Below are 19,648 nucleotides of genomic sequence, written 5' to 3'. Positions count from 1 at the left end.
ACACACACACACAGCAGTACCCTCTGCACGGTCAGCCTGGCCCTGCAGGTTCATAAACATTAATCTCTCTCAAACATCTACGTCTGGCTCTTCCTCCAGGTGAGGTCGCTGGCAGCTCAGTTTGGCCCCACCCTCCAGGCCCACCTGAGCTTGGCGTTTCAGGACCTGCAGGTTTACTGTAAGCGGAAGAGCTGCGACTCTGATGAGCAGCATTCGGTTCTGAGAACTGAGGAGGCGGTCTCAGGGAGCCCGGAGCGCCCTGGGGAGATGTTCCAGGTGCTCCTGCAGAGCCAGGAGGAGCCGGCACCCTGCAGATACCTCCTGCAGGAGGCGCTGGTGCAGCGCTGCCCGACGCTGGCGGTACTGGCTGCCTGCATGCAGGTAAGGGAGCGAAACACACCCAGCTATCCTTTCCAGTCATTATCAAAGTTACAGGGCTCAGCTCAGGAGGTAGAGCAGGCCGTTTGCTAATCGGTGGTTTGATCTGTGCTAAGATACATCGGAGCAAGTTACTCTCTGATGCATCCACTGGAGCATGAACAGTGGAAAACAAGTTGTGTAAAACTTGAGCAAGTGCTCAGAGAGAGTGCTGTTTGCACCTTCACCTGTACAGGCTCCTCTGTGATGCATGTACCGCAGTACAAACATGTTCGAAACCTGATGTTTTCAGGGAGCAGAGCTGCTGCCGTGCCTTTGTGTGTGGGTGCTGACCTCTGTCGATGATGTCACCGCCAAGGAAGCCACCTCCCACCTGGCTCAGGCGCCGCAGCATCACGAATGGACCGTGCACGACCTTTCCATCATCTGGAAGACGCTCCTGGGCCGGAGCCTCGTGAGGCCCCTCCTGCGAGGCTTCGAGCTCTTCCAGAAGGTAAAAACACGCCTCAGTCACCATTGGTCTGACCGCTGCAGTTGTGGTCAACGTTCAACACTTCGTCGCATCAGCTTGAAACACAAACTCGTTGTTTTTCCGTCTGACTCTCAGGACTGTCCTCTGGTGTTGGTGCTCAGGATGTTTGAGCTGTGCTGCGACTACAGAAACTTCGCTGAGGCCAAGTCGAAGCTGCTGGACTTCCAACGGACCCTCATCGCTGTGAGTCCGGCCGACTGCTCCAGTGCCCGACACAAAAGACAAAGACAGGCCTTCCTCATCAGTCCATCCGTCCTTTAGTTTACCTGAACGCATGTTTTTCCTCATCATCTGTTAGCGACCACGAGAACTGAGCTTCTGTTTTTAACTTTTACTCTATTTCACATTTGTCAGCTACTTACAAACTGATTTCTCACACTTGCTGCTGTTGCAGTAGATGCTGGTGATTATTGCTCTGAACTGATGGGTCATTCAGGGACAGAAGCCCGACCCAGCAGCTGTTTAAGCAAAGGGTCTCTAATCTGCCTCTCTCCTTATGTAGCTGAGAAACGGTGGTCCTGCGCCCCCTGGTGGCCTCCCCCTGCAGTGGGTTGAGAGCCAGGCCTCGGTGCTGCTCCTCACGATGCTGCAGCGCTGCTCCTCGCAGTACGACATCCACCGGCTGCTGCAGCTCCTTGCCGACGTCGACAAACTCCTCAAATCCAACGGTGAGCTGTGCCCGACGGTCTGCAGCTACCCGCTTCATCAACTCTCTGGAAGAACCTGAGTTTCTCATTTTCTCTTTCGTTTGAAGGTCCAGATTTCAGGAAGCTGAACCAGCTGAGTCAGTTGCTTCAGGGGTCAGAGGTCAGCATATCTCCCAGGCTCCTGCAGAGCAGTTCTCCCTCCGTCCAGCAGGAGGAGTTCCAGGCGACCGTAGACGCTCTGCAAGCGAGGGGGTGCTACAGCCAGGCGCGACAGGTGGCCCAGCTGGCCGGCCTGCCCGTGCACCGTCTGCTGCTCAGCCAGGTGCGACCCACCTGCACACGGCCGGGTTCCACACTCGGTCTTCTTCGTGCATGCTTTTAAATCTATCATTTATCTGTGACGTCTCAAAAACTGATTTACTGACACAGAAGACGAGAGGTCCTGCACACCACTGAGAGTCGAGCTCTATTTCCTCTGTTTGGTTTGTTGTAAATGTGGCCCAGTTTACCCAGTATAAAGTCTTTGTGCTGTGTGGCTGAGGAATCTGAGACGCTTCCCTTTAAAGTTAACAGCAGCTTCCCTCGGTTCTCCTTCAGCTCCTTCAGGAGGTGAGCTCTCAGAGGTCCAAGCGGCAGTGGGGCAGATTCGAGACCCGCGCCGGCTTCTGGAAGAAATGTCACGAGCAGCTGGAGGCCGATGGCACCGATCCAGACCCCGCCTCCCAGTTCTTCCTGTCGCAGGCTGAGGCTGGCGCTCCAGGGTCTCTGGAGGCTCCGGAGGACCTGCTGGACATCCAGGAGCACTGCCTGCTGCTCGGGCTCGCCGCCCACTGGCTCTCCCGGATCACCCCGGCTCCCGTGGACAAACTGGAGAGCCTGGAGAAAGAGCAGTGGCTCAGCCGGATCCGCAAACGCATCCTTACCGTCGCCATGGAGAAGGAGAGCGTCTTTAACCTGCCGCCGCCGGCCGCCAACCCTGAAATGAACACGCACAAGGCGCTGATGAAGGAGTTCTCCTTCTCCAACATAACTCAGCTGAACACCGAGGGGTACCTCGCGCTGGAGGGACTGCCCGGTCCCTCCGACGAGCAGGAGGAGCCTAATGCTGAGTCGGCGCTGAGTCCAGAGGAGAGGAGCGTTCTGGCCGCTCTGATTGGTCAGCTGTTAGACGACGGCAGCATCCATGAAGCCAGCCGGGTGTGTCGTTATTTCTCCCTGTACCACCCGGACGTGTGGCTGGTGCTGCGCTGCCGAGGCCTGGCATCCGGAGAGCTGAGCGACGAACCGCCGGAGGACGACTGTGAAGCTCCCGCGAGGGCAAGCATCACGAGCTGTAAGTGACCTCTGACCTTCAGTTCACATAAAGCACATATCCTCCGAGCAGAACTTCCAGAAAACAGATTTTTTTTTATTAAGCACAAAATATTGAAGCTTTTGATGCTGTATATTTATTTTTCTCAACTGCATTCCAACTACTCGTGTAATAGGACAACATGCATCCGTCCATCTTCTCCCATCTGTCCAAGTCTTTGTCTTTGGGGTCCCACGCGACCCTCTCCCAGCTTGGTAATGTTGTGTTTCTGTCCTGGGTCTGTGCTGCTCTCCTCCTGGTTGGACATGCCCCAAAAACACCTGACCTAGGTTCATCCAGGACACATGTCGGTCAGATCCCCGAACCACCTCAGCTGCCTCCTTTCACTGTGGAGGAACGGCAGCTCCACTTCCTGCTGCTTCCATCTGTGGTGTCGTCCTTTCAGCTCATGGAAGTGCAGTCGGAGGTCATCGCTCCATGAACCCAGCAGAATCACATTATCCAGAAAAGGCAGAGATGAGATCCCCAGGCCACCGAACTCAACGACCTTTGACCTTTAACTGCCATGAGAAATCCTCTCCATCCTTGTGTTGTCCTCGGGATTCCCATGCACTTGTTTGCCATACACCTAGGGGTCATATTTGACCCGAGGACACCACAAGGGTTCAAATCTGAGACGAGTCGGTGGCAGAGCAGCTCATAAATACACGTAGGACTCGATGCGGGCAGCAGTTTACACGCTGGGCAGAAACTGTTATTGTTTTTAATCCAGTAATTGCAGTTTTGCTTCCTGAACCGTCATCGATGAGTATGAATACCATCTTTTCCAGCTCCCTCAGTCAGCAGCCTGTCCTCCTTTGTGATGCTCCCCCTCCCCGAAGATGAGGTCGCCGTCCAGCTCCAGAAACTGGTGGATCAGTGTCGCCATGGCAACAACTACTGCAAACAAGTCCTCAGCCTCTACCAGCTCTCCAAGGTATCTAACCGGCTCCCGTCGGGTGATTTGATAACGTTCCTGCAGAACCGTCTGCTCTGCTCGTTTCTTTATAAAACTGTGTGAAGTTTACCGGAGTGTCCGACCCCGTCTCCTCAGGAGCTGCAGTGCTCCTTCAGCAGCATCTGCAGGGAGGAGCCCTGCTCGGTGCTGGAGAAGCTGCTGCTGTCCGAGCAGCCGGAGCGCTTCAGGAAGGCTCGGGCCTTCGTCAAAGCTCAGGGTCTGTCTGCAGACGCCGTGGCTGAGCTCATTTCCTCCGCTATGGTCCAGGCGCTGCTGGCCTCCACCCAGGAGCTGCAGCCAGGTGAGAGAGCACGTCTCAGGTTTGAAAAGTTCTCCAATGTTAGGCCTCAGCATCCAGGTAGTGTGTGTGTGTCTGTGTGTGTGTGTGTGTGTGTGTGTGTGTGTGTGTGTGTGTGTGTGTGTGTGTGTGTGTGTGTGTGTGTGTGTTAGTGGTGGAAAAGCACATTTTCAGACTGTTGGAGGGCAGGGACGCGCTGGTGCAGCTGATCAAACTATGTGACGACCCGAACCTGGTGGGACTCAAACTGCTGGAGCACCTCAACTCTGTTCCTCTGAGGGACCTGAACTGCAGTACGACAAACACACACGCGCGCACACACAAATACACCTCGAGTGTAAAGAGCTGTTTGTTGTGTTCTGCTGCCCCCAAGAGGCCACAAAGCAAATGAACGGTGTTGGTTTCTGAATAAGAAGCATGAAATGTTCTTGATTTAAATGTTTACCTTGTTATGACTTCGTCCTGTCATGCACACTAATGCACAGTATGAAATGCACGTTTACACACGTACTCATAAACAGTGACAAAGTATAAAAGCTTCATATGACAACCTGTGATAATAAAACTGTGGGATGAGTTTTGCACATGTGCGGTTGGACTTTCAGTCTGATCAGGATGCTTCAAGTTCTTCCATTTCCAGCTGGGAGGTGGCTTTACGAGGCTCGGCGTCTTATTTTGAAAAGAGCTGAAAGCCCCCTTCCTTTTTGTCTCCTGTAGTTGTAGAGCTGCTGATCGTGGCGCACGACTGTTTCAGTCTCACCTGCAACATGGAGGGGATCGTGAGAGTGCTCCAAGCCGCCCGTCACCTCAGCCACACCTACCTGGCTCCAGGAGGGCACTACAGCCTGCTGGTGAGCCCCCAAACACAGATCCACACCCCGCTGTTCCCCTTCATGCTCGTGCTGCTGCACGCATGTTAATTACTGCGTCGTGGCGTCCCGGTGTGTACACGTCGCGCCAGCTGATAGGAAAAAAATGCTTGAGTGATTTGAGTAACTATCATTACACAAACCAGCCGTGGATACTTTCTACTCAGTTACTTGGTTCAACGTTGGATTACAGACGAAAAAAAGTAAAGGTTTTCCTGTGTGTGTGTGTGTGTGCGTGTGTGTGTGTGTGTGTGCGTGCGTGTGTGCGTGTGTGTGCGTGTGTGTGTGCGTGTGTGTCGGTGTTTCCTGTGTGTGTGTGTGTGTGCGTGTGTGTGCGTGCGTGCAGGTCCGTCTGCTGACAGGTATCGGCAGGTATAACGAGATGACGTACGTCTTCGATCTGCTGCATCAGAACCACTGCTTCGAGATGCTGCTGAGGAAGAAGGTGGACACAGACAGAGGACAGGTCAACACACACGCGCGCACACGCGCGCACACACACACACACACACACACACACACACACACACACACACACACACAGAGTTGCTTTTGAATGTGGATCAGCTCTAACTGATCTCAGAGAAAGTTCAGAGATTTGCTGCTGAGACGAGCGAGTCGGCACACGGTGAGAGCCAATCAAGAACCTGACCTGTTAAACCAACGAAGGATTAAAATCAGCAGAGATCAAGAAGAAGCGCAGCTGAATCTGCTGAGCTTCAGCTCATGGATGACTTCAGTAAGAGCTGTTCCTGCGCTCTGATTGGTTCTGACTCACTGGTCTAAGGACCTTGGAAAGAAAAGCGTCCGGACTTTAAGTTTCCTTGGAGACGTTTCATCCGAGAAGCTGTACAGAGAAACCGTCCCAGATTTAAGCCCTGTGGGAGTGTCCCCCCAAGAGGGTCACGGACCCCCTATTGATCCTCTGCCTAATCACACGAGCCGAGGTGTGAAAACAGGTGTGGGTCACAATCAGCCAGGGTTTCAGGTGAAACCTGGCCCCATCATGTGACTCACTGAGGTCAGAAGGCCCAGGATGTGAGTGGGCGTTAAGGCGCCTGGGAAGGATCTCAAAACTGGATTATAGATGGCAGACAGCTGGTGTTGTAAGCCCCGCCCTCTGTTCAAAGATGGTCGCTCACAGTGGACACAGATGACACAGTTCCTCTGAGAACTGAAGAAGCTTCTCGGATAAAAAGTCTTGAAGGAAACTTAAAGAAGTCCGGACGCTTTTTCTCTCCAGGCTCCTCAGACGACGATGAGCGGGACGACTGAGGACCTTCACAGACAACCCTGACTGGCTCTCGCTGTAAGGGCGGTGACAGGAAAGAGTAGAAACAGGTCTATAATAACTAATTACTGATGATTCTACCTGAGTACATGTGAGAGAAACAGCACTGCAGAGAGTTGTTGGTCTGGATGGGGAAACATCCTGCAGCTTGTCCATGAGTCGAGTGAACTCACGCTGTCGCTCGCTCCCTCGCTGCAGAGCTCCAGTCTGAAGTCGGCTCTGCTGGACTACATAAAGCGCTGCCTCCCCGCAGACAGCGAGAAGTACAACATGGTGGCACTGTGCTTCACCATGAGGAGGGAGATCGGAGAAAACCACGAAATAGCCGCCAGGACGCAGCTGAAGATGATCGAGTCTCAGGCCTGGGGTGAGCGAGCGCCCGCCGAGAGCCGGCCAACGCCAAAAACTCACCAAAGCCTCCACGATTGGTTCTTTCCTCTGGTCTGATCCCAGTCTTACTTCCTGTGTTTCAGTCATCACGCCGGAGCTGAAGAGCTCATTGGTCAAAGTGCTGGGTCTGCTGAAGGACGCGGCAGAGAGCTTCTCCAAGGTACCCGAGCTCCTCCCACAGCTTCCTGTTCCTGTCTTTAACGTCCTGAGAGGACCTGAGTGTGTGTGTGTGTGTGTGTGTGTGTGTGTGTGTGTGTGTGTGTGTGTGTGTGTGTGTGTGTGTGTGTGTGTCAGGATTCGTGTGTGCGTCAGGCGACTCGCTGCATCCGCACAGCTAAGCTGGTCGCTCTTCAGCTCCACTTCCTGAATCAGGGATCAGACCTGCGCATCATCAACCTGCGACCTGCTGAGCTGCTGGGCGCCGCCATGGCGCTGCCGCGGTGCTACCAGGTGGGTTCCTGTTGTCCTTCCTTCCACAAACCTCCACCTGTCTGAAGCAGCAACTCCATCACTTCTTGAAGCTGATTGGTTGGAAGCAGGGCGCTTCAAATTTAAAGACTTGAAGAAAAGTTCAAGCTGTTGATTTGTTCTCCACCTCCCGGGACTCGGGAGGTGGTTCTAATGTTGCGTACGATGGGCGGAGCCGCCATGACGGTGTTTCCTGTGTCTCAGGTGTTCGTGGTGTCGGAGGCGTACGGCTACAGTCCGGACTGGGCGGAGATTCTGTACCAGAAGGTCGTCCTGAACGGAGACTTCGGTTACCTGGAAGAGCTCAAACGCCACCGCCCGCTCACCTCCACCCTGTTTGAGGACATTTTCAAAAAGTAAGACTCCTACCACAGAAAAACGACCTGACAACAGCCAAAATTTGACGTGGACTGACCTGCACTGTGTGTGTTTCAGGCTGGACGGCGCTCCCGGCAGCGTCACCTCCAACGTCAAGCGCCTGCTGACTTACTGCGATGACGTGTACAGCCGCTACAGGCTGGCGTACCAGCAGAACCTGCACGACATCACCAAGATGCTGCTGCAGGACGCCAAGACGTCGAGCTACCTGAGCGACAGGCTGGGCAGCTGATCGTTGCCTGGCCGCAGCATCGTCGTGATCAATAACCGCCAACGACAGGAAACACTGTGGATGTACAGGATGTGTTAGTAGAAAAATGCCGTGTGTCCTTCTCACCTGATGGATGATTTCTTTCTCACTGGGTGACCAGGATTTTGTTTCCTGGCTCATCGGTGGTTAAATAAGCACAAAGTCTTTGTAGAAACACATGAATGTGAACATTAAACATGCTCTTTCAACTACTTTGGGTGTTTCCTGTAACTCCAGCGCGTCCGTGTTCAGTAAGATCAGATAAATCTCGACTTTCACTCAGACATCTTTCACTACACTTAACTAAAAATGCTCCAGCAGCATAAACGCAGTGCATTTCATTACAGCCTCCTCTGCCACCATCCACCTGTCAGGCCACGCCCCTAATAATGCAAACCTTCAGCATTCAGACCGCTGGCTCACCACCGCACAGTTATAAAGAGAGGAGCTACCCACAGAGGCCAGAGCTGTCTCGACCAGGGGCCTGGCTCGCTGCTGGGGCCCCTAGTGGACATTAGAGGAACTGCAGCTTTTAGCACTTTAGCATTGGCTTCATTTTTCAGTTCTGGAAACTGAGTGAATAACTTCAAAAAGGAGACATGCATGACATCTCACAGTCCCCACTGCATACCATGTCTCTGTAGAGGAACAGAAAATAGAGGTGGTGCACAGGTGAGGCCAGGTGGAGTAAGGCCCAGAGTCACAGGGATGTTAAATGAGTGTGAAATGAGAAAAGTCTGGAACCCAGCTGGCTCCACGGCAGTGAAACAGCCTGAAATTTCAGGATGTTTTTGCCTGCAGCTCCTCGCAAACGGTTGTGAGGCAGTTCTCTCTTCCTCCACTAGGTGGCAGTCCAGGCCTGTGTAATGATCAGCTGTTTCCTTTGAATGTGTTACAGCATTTGTGCTCATCTCTGCTGCAGGCAGAGCTGGTAATAAGCTGCAGAGTGCACCGAGCCTGCTGAGCTGAGGATGCTGGGATTAAAAACATCTGCGCAAAACTCAAATATTACCAGAAATATTACCGATAATCAGTGTTTCAGTGTCTTACTGTTAACTGGCTGCATACAGCTTATAAGGCTGGTACCTGATCCAGGGGATTTACCTAGACCAATGATAAACTTTCATATCTTCACAGTCTGTGCCCAGCTGGGTGATTATTTAAAGAGGAATGGGTTTCTTTCATTTAAAGTTCATTACTGACAGGAGAGTCACCTCTGCACCGAGCGAAGCCCCGACACGGGGATCAAAACAAAGATTACAACACGGAGCTGGTGTTAAAGGGAACGAAAACTGAAGGCTCTGCCTCCCATTCTACTTTTAAATACTCTAGGAACAACAAGTAGGCCTGCAGAGCGAGAGCGAAGTGCTCTAATAGGGTGATATGGTACTACAAGGTCATTAAGATAAGATGGGCCTGATTATTTGAGACCTTGTATGTGAGGAGCAGGATTTTGAATTCTGGATTTAACAGGAAGCCAATGAATGACATCCTGATAATAATGAATTATAGTATTGGGGGAAACATGTATAATAAAAAGTCCCATCACAGAGCCCTGAGGAATGACTAAGTCTTTGTCTCCATGCGTAAAGCTTCTCGTTGTGTGACAGCAGCGATGGATCTGTCAGTGCTGACTAAACTCAAACAGACTCAGGATAATCATCCTGGGCACAGTTTGGCTTTAGTTTGGCAGACGTCGCTCTTCTCTCTGTGCCAGCCGCTGCCTTTAATGGAGAGAGTCATTAAGAAAGCGAGCTAATTATTCAGCCCTCATTAGGAAATTAATCAGGAGTTTGTATCACGCTCAGCTGAGCGGAGAAACGCCTTCACGCTGGGGACTCGACTCTTTATTCAGAGTTTCCATGACAGTAAACAAAATGTTGCCATGCTGAAATTTAAAATGACTTTTAATAAAAGGCAGTTCGTGTGCAGTACCGCTAGCAGCCACTAGATGCTGGCTGTAAAACTCAGGGTTGAAATATGTTTGAGGTCCTTGACACGTGTCCATGTGTGAGGAGTTTAATCTTTAATGCCGTGCAGTGCAGACAAAGGACACCTTGTGCTTACATGTGAGAAGCTGGCAGGATGTAGTTGGTGCTCCCGCACCACCGTCAGTCCTCATGGAAGATCTTAACATCCTCCCACTGTCAAAGGTTACGGTTCAGTTAGACTAGATGAGAAGTAAAAATCATTGCATTGAATTTATTTTACTGGCGGTTGTTCAGAAGTTCAGCATGCAACACCCCCAGCCTGTGGATGTCACCTTTGTGGGAGTCCGTCTGCACAGATGTGTGCAGAACCTGTCTTTGCAACAGAGGCTGAACTGGTTGGCAGCTGGTTTCTAGTGATTTTCCTATTTAAAAGCAGATTTCTAATCTAGGTCTGAGCAGTTAATGTGAATCTCCGTATAAAAGGACAACAACAGATTTGAGATTGTTTGCTTATTCATCACAGATAATTACTGTATTATCACAAAGAGATTTCATATGAAGCTGAAAGCAGACGGGTGTGTTGTTGCCAGAGCTGCAGCTGACTGTGAGTGGTTGCAGACGAGTCTTTGAGGGAACCATTTCCAAGGCAACGAGATCCCAAGTTCCCTGCACACAGTCGCAATAATAATCTTTATTTACAGCACGGTCGTCAGCCACCGCGGGCTGCTTGAATCACATCCATAATTTTAGCTCCTCCCCTTTTAGGTCAAGATTTGAACACCAGTTTGGTGACGCTGCCGAGTACCTGAAAGGACCAGGCTCTTTATGACATCACACAGATCCAAAAGAGAAAAACTGTGAGAAAGTGAGGGTCTGCAGCTTTGGTTCTGACTCTGAGTACTTGTACGTAGCCTGATGCACTTATTTGAAACTTTCACGATATTTAAGCTGAGCATCGTCCACAGGAACAGGAGATCTATGACAGGAAGTAAAGGAAAGCGTGTTCTTTTCTGCAACATATTTGAACTCGGCTGTGACTTTGTTCCTCCAGGCGTCTCTTTAAGCGTCTCTCAGTTTTCGTGTCTGTGATGGCGCTGCAGTCAGAAGTGTGAATGGACTCTGCAGGTGACCTCGGGCTGTCAGTCCCTGAGACTTGGTTTCAGTGAGGTGTGACAGCTGAGCGATGAAGAGTCCAGCTCACGGCTGGGAGGTGTCGCTGCACCGTTCAGCCACAACACTGAATGTTATTTATTTTGTGCTGATTTGAGGAGAAGTAGCCATCGTCCCTCATTGTTCCATCGCTGAGTGTAACGTCCACTCCCTGACAGCAAACAGAGCAGACAGTTGGTGTTTTCAGGTTTGAAAGCTTCACCTTTACTCCTCCAAACATGCATCTTGTCTCTGGTGTTCCTGCAGTTTCCTGTTCATGGCGAGCTTGATCCTGGTTGGTTCCTGAACATCATAACTGCTTTCCTCTCATTTCACAGTGACGGGGCTGGACTTCTTCCAGACCTCGGCAAAGGGACGCGACATCAGAATAACCTGTAGTTGTGTAAATCTGCACTTCCCCTTCACTGCGTTGGTTGGACTTTGTGCCGGGCGATCCAACGAGTGCTGTCACACAAATGAATCGTTATTAAAAGATTTGAGTGAGTGTAGATGAAGCTGTGTGATGCTTTTGTGTGGACAAAAGTCCAAACACATCAGAACTGGTTTTGGTGTGGACGACGCAGCTTCAGAGTGTCTTTGAATGTGGTCCATCCCAGGAAACCAAGCAATTTAAATGAAGTCCACCAGTTTTGCCAAGAGGAGCAGTCAGACATCAGCCTGAGTTCATGTTCATCGCTGCGACAACACTGTGCTCGAGGTGCAGCCTGCTCAGAGACATTTCTACAAATATGAACCATATATCTGAGCCTGCATCCACCCTGGGAAAACAACAGTGCAAAGACATGATTAAAAGCCCAACATTACCAGCATGCATGCCTGAGATGAGGGGATGGAAACTTCTGGCCACAACTGTATCTCCAATCGATGACATCATACAGATCCCAGATAACAAAAAGAAAAAAAACACTACAAACTGGTAAACATCCAGCAGTGGATGAAGGTGTGTTGTTCTGTAAAGCTCAGTTTTATGACTGTTTCTACGTTTCCGTCCTCACATGTGCGCACACACACTCACAGACCTCTCTCTCTCTCCTCGGTGTCTCCGGCTGCTGAATCTACTCCTTTGGATGCTTTTTGGGGGGAGGAGCAACCCCGTCTCCTCTCAGAGCGAACCCTCTGTTGATTCTCGTTCTCTCCGTGTTTGCCGTCGGTTCAGGAGGAACTCCGCTCAGCTTCTCTGAGACTCGCTGCTGATGATGGACGCTCGCGTCTTCACCCCGCTCAATTCCACGCTGTGATTCTCACCCGTGGCACACACACACACACACACACACACACACACACACACACACACACACACACACACACACACACACACACACACACACACACACACACACACACACACACACAACCACACACAGGTCGTCTATGGCTGTGAGGACACTTATCTGGATTAAGAATTGTAACCTGTGGACTAAAACCAGCTCTCCAGCTTTGAACTGCATCTTGATGCACATGCAGACATTTCAAAGATGCGTTTTTCAAACAGAAAGTGAATAAGAAGTTGATTTGATTAGAATAAACGTTTAACAACAAATGCTGTGATCAGATTTTGCTTCTATCACATTTTATGTCTTTGGAGTGAATCAAAAACAGAACTTCAATCTGCAGATTAAATAAGAAGTTTGATTCTGTGCGTGCGGCGTCCTGCTGTTTGCTGAGGGAGAATCAGTGTGAGGTGATCCTCGTGCAGTCCAGGTGTAAGGGAGGAAAAAGGAAGAAGAAGAATTTTGCACCTGTGCATTAACATTTCCACGGGTGGGTGTGTCAAACATGCAACCCGCGGGCCAGAACCAGGCCATCAAAGGGTCCAGTCTGGGCCACCGCGAGTCTTTGGGAACATTTCACAGGAGAAGGGCGCAAAGCTGGACCTCTCACTGTATCTTCATCAGATTTATGCTCCTCTTCCTGACACCATCCACGCTCAGCCACGTGTCACAGTACAGTGCAGCAGAGTTTTCCTGGGTTCACACAAGAAGAAACAGTAGATTTTCTGCGATGCTTGTGGGTTGTGTTTAGTCACATTCATTTGAGTCGGCTGTGTTTCCGCTCCCCTCGTCTCCTCTCTGTGGATTTAGTGTGGGAGTTTTCTGTCAGTCGTTGTCGGGTCTTCTGTTGTGTTTGTTTCCCAGCGTACGTGTTTCCTGTGTTCAGGTCTTTTTCATGTTCTTTGTCCCGTTTAGTATCTATTTTCTCCCAGTTTCGTTCCAGTTCAGTTTAGCTTTAGTAGTCTTTGTTTGTACCTTCCCCCAGCCTAATAAACGGCTCGCCTGTTGTTAAACCCCGCCCCCGTCTCGAGTGTCGCTGCAATCTTTTTTCTTATCAGACATCTCAAGGATTAAATGTGCAGTTAAACTTTTATGCACTCAGAGTAAGGATGTTTTGTTTTTTACTGGGTTTTAGCAGTGTTGGTCAAGTTACTTGAAAAAAGTAATCAGTAACTAATTACTGATTACTTCCCCAAAAAAGTAATCCCGTTACTTTACTGATTACTTATTTTCAAAAGTAATTAATTACTTAGTTACTTTTTAAAAACACGATTTACAACCTGAATAGGTGATAAAGCGATAGATCTTTCAGCCCAATTCTACTTTTTCTGCATAATCCATCATACAAAATGTAATCAGATGGAAAAGTCTCTTTTTAAAACTTGTTTTATTAGTTTTAATCTTTTAACTTTATGCATCAAGCAAAAATTTAATTATCTGCAACATTCTCTGACTTGAAAAATTAGTTTAACATTTAAACCTATTTTCTGCACATTCCAGCACATAAAATAAAATATTTTTGTGTGTTTACACTCAGTCTTTCAAATAGATGCAAGTAAAACACAGCAGAAAATAAATAAAGTCAAAGACACGGTTTGCTATACTGTAAGCACGGGTAGGCGAGGTTCCTAGGTTGGCGTGAATCGACTTTATTTTTTTTATCACTTCATGGTAAACAAGCAGAAAAGTAGTCAGGGCGGTTAGTAGCAGGAGGTAGCGAGGTTACCCTGGTGCAGGTGTGCCGCGGTCAGTGGAAGAATCCGCGAGTTTCTCTGTGAGTTTCCCATTACGTCGTAGCTACTCGGTGCTTGTTGGAAGTTTAGGGGTTTTTTCGCTGTAAAAAGAAGTTTTCTTCCCACGCACAGCGGACACTAATGTTTTTGTCACTTTTTATGGAATCAAACTCAAAGTAAGGTCAGTACTTCCACGCTTTAAACGCTGCACGCTCATACTCTCTCTGCACTCGATATTGATCCATTGTTGATCTGCACACAGCTGTTGTCACGAACGTCGCACTCGCTTACGTCACTGTCGTGAGACATTCTCGCAAAAAATCACGGTTTTAGTAACGCAGTAACGCAGCGTTCCTACGGGAAAGTAACGGTAATCTAATCCCTTACTTTACTCGTTACTTGAAAAAAGTAATCGGATTACAGTAACGCGTTACTGCCCATCTCTGGTTATTAGGCAGAAGTTTGACAGGTCCAGTGGAGATTAAATGGGGCCGTGTTATCAGGTTTTCATGATTCATGTCAGATTAAATCTGAGTGAAACGAGCTGCCCTGTGGTAGCAGTGCTCACTTATCTGTCAACGTATTTTTTCTGTGCGATTATTTTTAATGTAATCTCGTAGAAGAGATTAAAAAAGTCACCAGTTCTTATCTGGATTGTTTGTATCAACTCTTTCAGGTTTACAGTTTCTCTATTAGCCTGCATATTATCACAGATCTTTATTATGAACATCGTCTGTTCACACCGTCTGTGGACGTCTTCAGCCCGCTGCGGGTTCAGATTATTCGCTGCTGGAGGAGCTCGTTTGCATAAAACCGGGGTCATAAATGTCTTCTTAGAAAAAGACGTTTTGAACTACTTCACGTCTCTGTGCTGATTCTGGTCTTTACGCTGTGAAATCAGCTCTGAGGTTCAGTTTAAGGTTTAAAGACGTCTTCTTCAGCAGCTGCCGCTTTAAATCTTTTGAAATGTTATTTCCCCAAAGGAAATGTTGACCTTTCACAGCTGTTCAAATAACTCAGCCAATTAAATCATGTTTTCTTGGTCGTTTCCTAAGAAGAACAAGCATTTTTTAAAGCTAATAAAACGTCTTTTGTTCCCGTTAGTGAGCGTCTGTGGGGCGTCCTTGCGGCCTCACTGTTGAACCGTGTCTCCCACCTTCTCTTAAAGACGTTTGAAGGTTCGAGGGTTATCGTGCAGGCAGTCACAGCTCTGAGATCAGTGCGAAACACACAAAGAGCCCAGAAGCTTCACGTCTTCACAGAAGTGTTCGGTTTGACTCAGACACCACCACACTCAGAGTGGGTGGTGTTTTTACAGTGTTTATTTCACAGCACGTGGAGTCACTGAGCAGCTTCTGCTTCTCCCTTTAAATCTGATCTCCACTCATCACAGCAGCTCTCACCACCATCCTGAAACCTCCCCTTTCTCTCCTGCTGCTCTCCTTCTGTTACAAATCAGCCCTGACACTCATCTCCACCCGCTCCACCCTGCCTGCACTCACTTCTTCATCTCTATCTGGATGGTTGACTCCATTAAACTCCTGCAGCGACACTATCTCTGTGTTGCACCTCTCCTTGCATGCACCTCATTCACACATGGTCCGTTTTCCTTTTACGGACTTTCATTCCTCTTCTCTCCCCAGCATACCTCCACCTCTCCAGGCTCTCCTCCACCTGCTCCTCTTTCTCGACCTCATCTGTCAGCGCTGCAAACAGGAAGGAGCTCAGAGCAGATCCCTGATGTACTCCCACCTTCAACCCACCTGTCTCTCCTACCACACACGTAATCATGCACCTGCTTTCCTCATCATCCTCCAACTCTCCAAAATCATCGTTAACAGTCTGGTTAAAGTCCACCGCCCCCTCTCCTGGACATCTCCACACCTCCACATGTATGTCACCGCCGTCCCACTCGTCATAGCTGCCCTCTCTTCATCATTATTACTCCTCCGCCCGCCCGTCCTCCTCTCACTCTCATTTTCTATTCATGAGCTGCTCAGTACTCCTTCCATCTCCTCCACAGACTCGCTTCTTATATCATAATCTGGGATTTTGCAGAATCTGTTTGTTGTTCACAGCTGGCTGAGACTCAGATTCCTTCCTTTGTCTTTAATGAATGCATGCGGCGCAGCAGCATTAGCTTCCTGAATGCACCGACTCTTCACGCATTCTGCATTTACACATGCTGCAGGTCAGCTGTGATATGCAGATTTCTGAAAACCACCCCTGTCTCTCAACACGTGCCCCACCCTCCAGTACCCCGAGCAGACTGATGGAGGACGCCTGCCTTACATCAGAGCACTTAAGGAAATCCCCAATCACAACATACTTCAGATAAAAGGGTGAAAAAACGGTGTTTTTACAGCAGTCTGCAGCTTTTGGCTCTCTGTGCAGACACTGAGCTCATCATCTGAAGCTTTGGTCATGTTTGATATGAACATGCACACCTGGAACAGGAGAAATATGCCAAAAAACAAAGGAAAAGAACTGGTTTGGTACATGCAGCGTGCAGGGTTGGGCTGCCACCGCTGGAACAGCATGAAAGGCTTTTATTGGAGCAGTCTGACACATTTACATATCAGCTTCACTCACATCAGCTCTCCTACACAACATTGCATCAGTCACGTGACCGGTTAGAATCCATATTTGTGTTTCACGTGTTTATGAGTGTCAGAGTTAGCTGTGTCGCTGACTCGGGCAGCAGGAATCGAGCTCAAAGTGAGCGTTTAATGCAGGTTAATGAGGAGAAGGTACAAAAGCTCAAGACACGAAGAGCGAGGCTGGGAATGCAAAATCAGAGAGCGATACACCGATCAGCCTTAACACGCTGACGGGTGGAGTGAATGACACCGATCTGCATCCTGGCACCTGTTAGTGGGTGGGACATGTCAGGGAACAAGAACCTGTAAAATGATGGGAGAAGCAGGAGAAATGGGTCAGTGTGACAGTTTGGGTCAGAACATGTAGAAAACTGCAGATTTAAGATAAGATAAGATAACCTTTATTAGTCCCACACGTGGGAAATTTGTTTTGTCACAGCAGGAAGTGGACAGTGCAAAAGTTATGAGGCAAAAATTAGAATACAATAAGAATAAATACAGTACACAACTGTACAGAATAGAATAAAATACTATATACAGTAGAATAGAATAGAATAAATATACAATAAGATAAAAATAGAATACGAATACAAATGCTATATACAACTGAGTAAAAATACAACGATGACAGAAAGGATTATTGCACTTAGTGTTATTGCATATGTGTGGATGTGTTTGATCAGTTAAAGTCTTTGTTGTGGAGTCTGACAGCAGTGGGGAGGAAAGACCTGCGAAATCTCTCCGTCCCACACCGTGGGTGCCGCAGTCTCCCACTGAAGGAGCTGCTCAGTGCTGTCACAGTCTGCTGCATGGGGTGGGAGATGTTGTCCATCAGGGATGACAGCTTAGCCGCCGTTCTCCTGTCACTCACCACCTCCACTGGGTCCAGAGGGCATCCAAGAACAGAGCTGGCCCTTCGGATCACCCTGTTCAGTCTCTTCCTGTCCCCAGCAGAGATGCTTGTCTCCAGTCTGCACGAGTCCAACAAACGAGCTGCTGTAGCTCAAACTGTCGATGTCAGGTGGTTCTGATGGAAAGGTGTCAGGATGCACAGAGCACCAGTTTAATGCATATGGGGCTGCAGACCAGTCAGGGTGGGCGTGCTGACCATCAGAACTAAAGCACAGAACAATGGAAGAAGGTGGCCTGGTCCGAATCACGTTTTTTGGATGCATGCGTGTGCGCCGCTTTTCTGGGGAACACTCGACAATAGGATGCATTATGGGAAGACGGTGAGCCAGAGGAAGCAGCAGCGTGATGCTTTGGGCGATGGAAACAGTGCTCCCTGATGGCTGTGGTCTCTTTCAGCAGGATAATGCACTGGAAGCAGGAATGTTTCCAGAATGGTTTGAGGAGCACAACAACCAGTTTGAGGTGTTGACTTGGCCTCCAGATTCCCCAGAATCACGTGCTGGACAAACGGACACCTTTCCATCAGAGCTGGAGGGTCCGTGCCTCCACGGGTCAGGTGGAGACAACATAAAGAGACACGTTTAACTTCACATGAGGCATTGATAACAGCCGCTATCAAAGTAAAACAGGAAGTAAGACACAACTGAATGAGGATAAACAAGATTAACGTGACACAGGAGACATCACAGACAAAAACACAGCGTTGGTAACAGTAACTACAACCGAGAACAAAAACAACAAGATGAGAATATAAACTATGAAGAGAAATTATATTAGAAGATAGAGCAGGCGTGAAAGCGCGGGGGAAATAGAAACAACAGTTCTATTAATAGAAACCACTGACCCACAGAAACAGCTTCAAATGCAGGACTGAAGTAACAGACTAAAACTTATAATACACCCGAGGATCAGAAGTCCAGATAAAAGTAAAACGTTTGCCTGCAGAAGCTGCAGCATCACTGTAACAGTCACAGCTCTGCAGTTCTTCATGTTGACAGTAAATAAAATAATTTCATTTTCACTTGCGTTCATGCAGAAATTCAGATCCCTTCATTTGTTGACTTCTACCAGCGTTTGGGTTTTTTAGTTGAGCAGTCAGAGCACGAAACGCAGACAAAGGAACAGAAAATATTTCTGTTATCTGGAGCTCATTTCCTGACAGTCAGCCCCTCCCCCCACGCTCGGCCAAGGTCTCACCGAGCACCTGTCAGTCATCCGGATGAGCTTTCATCTCCACCAAGGCTGATGTAATCCGTCTCCTCGAAGCCTTCAAGACCCCCGGTCTCTGAGCGACTCTGGGCTGCCTCAGATGAAAGGTGACAAAAGGAAGAGAAATGCGGTGAAATCGATGTTTGTCAGACCAGACGTGGGTCACAGATCTCACCCGATGGCAGATTCAGAGCTCTGCACACTTCAAGCAGCCGCTCAGTTGCATCGGCCAATCAAGAGGCACCACTAACGACCTGCCAACACTCCCAGCGTTACAGCACTTCAGTCGTACAAAACAGATAATGAACAGAACAAATGTAGTGCTGGGAAAGTTTTCTCACATTTCTCACATATTTGTCAGACTTTCATGTCTCAGATCATCAAACTCATTTTTATATTATACAAAAACCTGGAACAGAGTGAGCGATGTAGTCAAAGCAGCCTCTGAGTCCAGGAGGAAACTCTGGACTGGCAGGATGGGGATGGTGGAGAGTCTGGGCAGCTCCACAGAATACTTTAGTGGTTCTCAGCTGCTAAACTGGGAGAGAAAGCCTGTGTTAGCGTCAGGCTCCACCTCAGTTAAACTGTTGGAGCGGTCATGCGTGCTGACGACAGTCGTTCCTGTTTCTCTTCAGGCTCTCTGCAGGGCGTGTACCAGCGGCGTCTCTACAAGGAGCTGATGAAGAACTACAACCCGTTAGAGCGGCCGGTCAGCAATGACTCCCACAGCCTGACCGTCCACTTCAGCTTCAGCCTGCTGCAGATCATGGACGTGGTAAGAACTGTTGCTTCAGTATGAACTGTTAATAATCCCTATTATTATATATCCCTGTTATTTAGGGGTGCAACGATACACAAAATTCACGGTTCGGTTCGGTACTTTGGTGTCACGGTTCGATATTTTTTCGATACAAAAAAATGTTCATGCCTTTTTAATTTGTCATTTATTAAAATTATAAATATATATTTTAACTCAAAAGTACAGTTTTTAAATTTAACCCTAACCCTTGCG

General features: G+C 48.8%; 2 protein-coding genes across 2 annotated transcripts in view; both read left to right on the top strand.

The window, feature by feature from the left end:
* The window catches only part of spg11 (SPG11 vesicle trafficking associated, spatacsin), a gene marked incomplete in the record, with an annotated part of 19,978 nt that extends 11,956 nt beyond the window's left edge, over positions 1 to 8,022 (top strand). Inside the window, 16 exon segments of the mRNA XM_042226384.1 lie at positions 100 to 381; positions 671 to 871; positions 986 to 1,093; positions 1,413 to 1,578; positions 1,665 to 1,879; positions 2,155 to 2,890; positions 3,700 to 3,845; positions 3,963 to 4,167; positions 4,317 to 4,457; positions 4,882 to 5,015; positions 5,380 to 5,499; positions 6,523 to 6,691; positions 6,798 to 6,874; positions 7,009 to 7,164; positions 7,387 to 7,538; positions 7,618 to 8,022. Coding sequence (XP_042082318.1) covers positions 100 to 381; positions 671 to 871; positions 986 to 1,093; positions 1,413 to 1,578; positions 1,665 to 1,879; positions 2,155 to 2,890; positions 3,700 to 3,845; positions 3,963 to 4,167; positions 4,317 to 4,457; positions 4,882 to 5,015; positions 5,380 to 5,499; positions 6,523 to 6,691; positions 6,798 to 6,874; positions 7,009 to 7,164; positions 7,387 to 7,538; positions 7,618 to 7,792 — 3,183 coding nt within the window.
* Positions 8,023 to 15,564: 7,542 nt separating this feature from the next.
* Positions 15,565 to 19,648, top strand: part of LOC102299724 (neuronal acetylcholine receptor subunit alpha-7) — a gene marked incomplete at its 3' end in the record, with an annotated part of 62,264 nt that continues 58,180 nt past the window's right edge. The window contains 2 exon segments of the mRNA XM_014338124.1: positions 15,565 to 15,807; positions 19,272 to 19,411. Of these exon segments, the coding sequence (XP_014193610.1) occupies positions 15,705 to 15,807; positions 19,272 to 19,411 (243 nt within the window).

This window comes from Haplochromis burtoni, unplaced genomic scaffold, assembly GCF_018398535.1.
Source record: "Haplochromis burtoni strain Fernald_Lab_line unplaced genomic scaffold, NCSU_Asbu1 Contig_210, whole genome shotgun sequence".
NCBI classification, from domain to species: domain Eukaryota; kingdom Metazoa; phylum Chordata; class Actinopteri; order Cichliformes; family Cichlidae; genus Haplochromis; species Haplochromis burtoni.
The sequence above is the reverse complement of the archived record's forward strand: the minus strand, read 5'-3'. Positions and strand labels throughout refer to the sequence as shown.